At 56.0% G+C, this 4,319-nt stretch overlaps 2 protein-coding genes across 5 annotated transcripts in view; both read left to right on the top strand.

The window, feature by feature from the left end:
- Positions 1–789: 789 nt before the first annotated feature.
- On the top strand, positions 790–1,866 carry Kctd11 (potassium channel tetramerization domain containing 11). Its single transcript, XM_033762820.1, has one exon. It carries the CDS (start codon positions 1,156–1,158, stop codon positions 1,852–1,854), a length of 699 nt encoding a protein of 232 aa, XP_033618711.1. The 5' UTR covers positions 790–1,155; the 3' UTR covers positions 1,855–1,866.
- Positions 1,867–3,333: 1,467 nt separating this feature from the next.
- The window catches only part of Tmem95 (transmembrane protein 95), a 2,061-nt gene continuing 1,075 nt past the window's right edge, over positions 3,334–4,319 (top strand). Inside the window, exons 1-4 of one of the 4 annotated variants that reach the window (XM_010614833.3) lie at positions 3,334–3,592; positions 3,827–3,883; positions 4,069–4,149; positions 4,254–4,274. In XM_010614833.3, the coding sequence (XP_010613135.1) occupies positions 3,427–3,592; positions 3,827–3,883; positions 4,069–4,149; positions 4,254–4,274 (325 nt within the window). In that variant the 5' untranslated portion in view covers positions 3,334–3,426. The remainder of the gene's footprint in view (positions 3,593–3,826; positions 3,884–4,068; positions 4,150–4,253; positions 4,275–4,319) is intronic. The other 3 variants (XM_010614834.2, XM_010614831.2, XM_010614832.3) reach the window with 3 other exon arrangements.

Below are 4,319 nucleotides of genomic sequence, written 5' to 3'. Positions count from 1 at the left end.
GGGCCACCCCTGCGGAGAGGCATCCCCGGAATGCAGTGGCTCAGCACCCGCCCCCTCGGGAATTCCCCGCGGGAGCCACTGGGAAGGAACCGCTCCCCTGGCCCGCGACGGCGACCGCCTCGGCTTTCTCAGAGTGGCAGAATTAGGTCGCCGACGTGAGGTCTGGCACACCTGGAGGATCGTGGGACCGTCGTGGCCACATCCGGGAAGTCGCCCATGAGTCACCTCTCTCCAGCTCTCGTCCGCTCGTCCAGCCAGTCCGCCCCGTCCCTCCAGCGGGTGACTCCCGGCTCCCACCTCCACCCGGCCGCTCCAGCCCCACGGGGCAGGGGCGGGGCGCCAAGGGGCGGGGCTGCCCCTTAAAGGGCCAGGGCCGCTGCGGGTTGGACACTTCCTGGGGGTGGAGAGGACCTCTGCGTGCTACGGCAACATCCAGAGAAGGCTGTGAGTTCCGAGACTCCTGGCTTCTTCCATCAGAACCCTCTGACAACTCCCAGCTCAAGCTGAGTGCGCTTCGTCGCCTCGCAGCACATTCAGCGCGGCTAGTCATCCGCTCCCATCAGCTCCTCGTCCGTCTCCCGGGGCGGGTGCCTGGAGGCTGGCCGGGCCTCTCACTGGCCCCTACAGCCCTGTGTGGACTCCCCTACGGTGACAGCGATCTGCCTAGAAACTTGGAAGCTGGGCCCCTCAGAGTGAGGCCTCTGCTCGCCACCGTCACCTGCTGGTTGAATTCCGGAAACCCACTGTCTGAAGACCACAGAAAGGAAACCCAGAATTGGATACGTTTGAACGGAAAGCTCTCCTTCCCTCTCTGACTGCCCTCTGCTCTTTTCATTTGTTCTCTCAATCTTTCGGGGATTTCTGTGTCCTGAATCCCTGCCCTACCACCAAAATACGTGGGCTGAGCTCCAAACTTTGCTGATTTGTACTCCAGTCTGTGCCTCCAACTCAGCAAATCTGAAGGATAGCGCCCAATCTCGCGTATACCCAGAAAGTTCTGCCTTTCCTTCTCCTTCCTTGTCTCCTATACTCCCCAAAATTTCCCCTCCTCCTGTGCCCTCTTCGCCCCCCTCCTTTGGGGGCCCCGTGACCCTGAATGTGGGGGGCACGCTATATTCCACCACTTTGGAGACTCTGACCCGCTTCCCAGACTCCATGCTGGGGGCCATGTTTAGAGCCGGCACCCCTATGTCTGCCAATGGCAACCCCCAAGGAGGTGGCCACTACTTCATCGACCGGGATGGCAAGGCCTTCCGGCACATCCTCAATTTCCTGCGACTGGGCAGACTGGACCTGCCCCTTGGGTATGGAGAAACAGCACTTCTCAGGGCAGAAGCTGACTTCTACCAGATCCGGCCTCTCCTGGATGCCCTGAGAGAACTGGAGGCCTCTCGAGGGACACCCGCACCCACAGCTGCCCTGCTTCACGCAGATGTAGACGTCAGCCCCCGCCTGGTGCACTTCTCTGCTCGCAGGGGCCCACACCACTATGAGTTAAGCTCTGTCCAGGTGGACACCTTTCGAGCCAACCTCTTCTGCACTGACCCAGAATGTCTAGCTGCCATGAAGGCCCGTTTTGGTGTGGCCGATGGGGACAGGGCAGAGGGGGGCCCACATTTTCATTTGGAGTGGGCCCCCCACCCCACAGAACTCCCTGAGGTGGAGTATGAGAGACTGGGGCTGCAGCCGTTGTGGACTGGAGGGCCAGGAGAGCGGCGTGAGGTGGTGGGAACACCGAGCTTCCTGGAGGAGGTTCTCCGGGTGGCTCTGGAGCATGGCTTCCGCCTTGACTCTGTATTCCCTGACCCTGAAGACCTGCTCAACTCGCGATCTCTGCGCTTCGTACGACATTGAGGATGCGACTCTGAGTTTGCTTGTGGAGAAGAGAGTGAATGGGGCGGCTAGAGAGGGTAAAGACTCCCCCAAAGCCTCTTTCTAGCTCTAGTGTGGGAGCTATGAGGGTCAGGGGTCTTACTGCGCCTGACTGGAGCCCAGATTGGGGCTGGAATTCCAGAACATGAGCTCACTGAAGGCTCACAAGTGAACCAGAGGGTCTGGACTGGTGCTTATTCTGGGGTGGGATAGGGCAGTGAAGATTCTCTCGGTTTATTCTTGCTTGAAGCTTCCAGTGTCTCTGTTGAAGCTGAGGGTTCAGAGATCTAGAAAAGTGGAAAACATGTCTCTCTGCCTAGCCTTGACCTGGTACAACCCTGGAGGGACACTGAGGTCTGGGGGGAAAAGGATACTTTGGATTGCCTTAATGTGGGGTCTCCTGGACTGGAGCTGGGTGGCCTGGTGTGGCTAAAGAGAGGCCAGAACACTATGGGACACAGGAAGGAACATTCTTTCATATGTCTCAAGCCACCTACTGAGGGGGACAGAAAGGCCTCCATAGGTTGACATATAGGAGGTAGGAGCAAGGACACTGGAGTGCTCCTCTGGTACCTCAACTGTTTTAAACCTGCTTTGAAGGTGGGGCTGGCTACAGGGAGAAGTGGCCTTCATGCCCTTTTTGTGGCCTTCATGTGTGTGTTTGTGTCAGCCAGTGTGTCTGACTAATGCATGGGTCGCTGGCATCCAGGTTTCCATCTGTGTTGCTGACTACGTGTTTATGTGATGGTTCTTCTGTGTTCCCTGCATGTCCAGGCATGTTTGGCATTGCCCAGCAACAGTTCTGGCCCAGGTTTATCTGTGGTTCGAGTGTGAGTAGATTGAGATTTAGTTTAATCATAAGGTATGTATGAGTGTGTGTGTGTGTGTGTGTGTGTGTGTGTGTGTGTGTGTGTGTGTTTACGTGCCTGCAATCACCATGTAGGCAGGAGAGGCCTATTTGTGTTTGAGTCACTAGGATCTTCCTGTGAGGTAAAAGAAGTCACTGGGCCTTGCTAGGCCTCTGAGACCTGTAGGGAATGCTTTGTTGCCTCAGCAACCATGGGCCTGTTGCTAGGAGATAGCTGGGGGAAGGCCCAAGGCTGCCCTGGACAGACAGAAGAGATGCAGAGTTTGGGAGAGTGGGGGTGGATATGGGAATGGATGGAATCTCTGAGTTCCTGAGTGGACAGGATACACACGCATAATTTCTTCACTGAGGGAGTTACTCATTATCACTGATATTACAAAAAGAACAATAAAAGTGTTTTTTGAACCACAGACTTGTACAGACCACTGTCCCCCTTGCAACAGAGGCTGTGCTTTCTCTGTCTCCTACTAAAGATGTTCTCTTCTGGACCTTGCAAGTTCCTTGGGCCCCAGCTCTACCCCAGCCATGGATGGAACAGTGGCATTATTCTGGAACACTCTAGAAATTCCAACTGTTCCAGAACACTCAAAAATCTCTTAGGCAAAGGGCTGGAACCTGATTACACTGCACTCTGAGGCCTTTCTAGCCCAGGTGAGCCAGCTCCTACTCTGTCCCCCGCAGGCTTCATGTGGATACTGGCACTAGGTGGGGTTTTCCTGGCAGCTGCCCAGGCCTGTATCTTTTGTCGCCTCCCAGCCCATGACTTGCCAGGCCGTCTGGCTCAGCTCACCAGCCAGATGGAGCCCCATTGGAAGGAATGGGCCTCCCCAGACTTTTCAGCCTTTGCCTTAGGTAAGACCAGACACCCAGGAACAGGCCCAGCAGTAGTTGCCCCCATTCCCCACGAGGAGAGGCACATCACTGACTTTCCAGCTGTGCCGCTCAGCGTTCGCCTCAGTCCACAGCCCTCCCTCAATACACTGGCCTCTCCCTCTGGGAGAATTCTGTATCTCAGGAAGGTAAGACTGAGTCCACAATCTCCTTCTCAGCTGGTGAAAGAATTGCTATCCTTGCCCATCCCCACAGATGAGGTGACAATGAACAAAGTCACAGAGAAGACTCACAGAGTCCTGAGGGTCATGGGTGAGGTCAAAGGGAAGGTGAAACCTAAGGGTTTGGAGGGATACCAGGGAGGGGGGTGGAAGGCAAAGTAGGGCAATGGCAGGTGGAGGTTGGAGGGCTGATAAGGGAAGGGGCTGGTGGAAGGGGTGGGGGTGCTGTGGCCCTGTTGAGGCCCAGAGAAATAAAAACTGCATTCTGCCTCCCAGAGATCAAAGGGTCCATTTCTTCCCTCCCTTCATACTGGCAGTGGCTGCAAAAGACCAAGATCCCTCAGTACATCAGGGAAGGTATGGGTTCCAGAAGGGGATCAGGAGTGACTAGGATCTTGGGCAAAGGGGGTATGTGGTTAAGCGGCTTGCCACCTCCATCCCCTCCTTGTCTTTCACTTCAGCTCTCTGTGCCCCAGCCTGCAGTGAGTAAAAAAAAGAAAGGGGTAGCAAGAATGGGGGGCTTGGGC

Source organism: Fukomys damarensis, unplaced genomic scaffold (genome assembly GCF_012274545.1).
Source record: "Fukomys damarensis isolate Sample0158 unplaced genomic scaffold, DMR_v1.0_HiC HiC_scaffold_13, whole genome shotgun sequence".
NCBI lineage: Eukaryota > Metazoa > Chordata > Mammalia > Rodentia > Bathyergidae > Fukomys > Fukomys damarensis.
The sequence above is the reverse complement of the archived record's forward strand: the minus strand, read 5'-3'. Positions and strand labels throughout refer to the sequence as shown.

Bases quoted from the DNA above. Each gene is read 5' to 3' on its own strand.
- Kctd11 (XM_033762820.1), top strand. From the start codon at position 1,156: ATGCTGGGGGCCATGTTTAGAGCCGGCACCCCTATGTCTGCCAATGGC.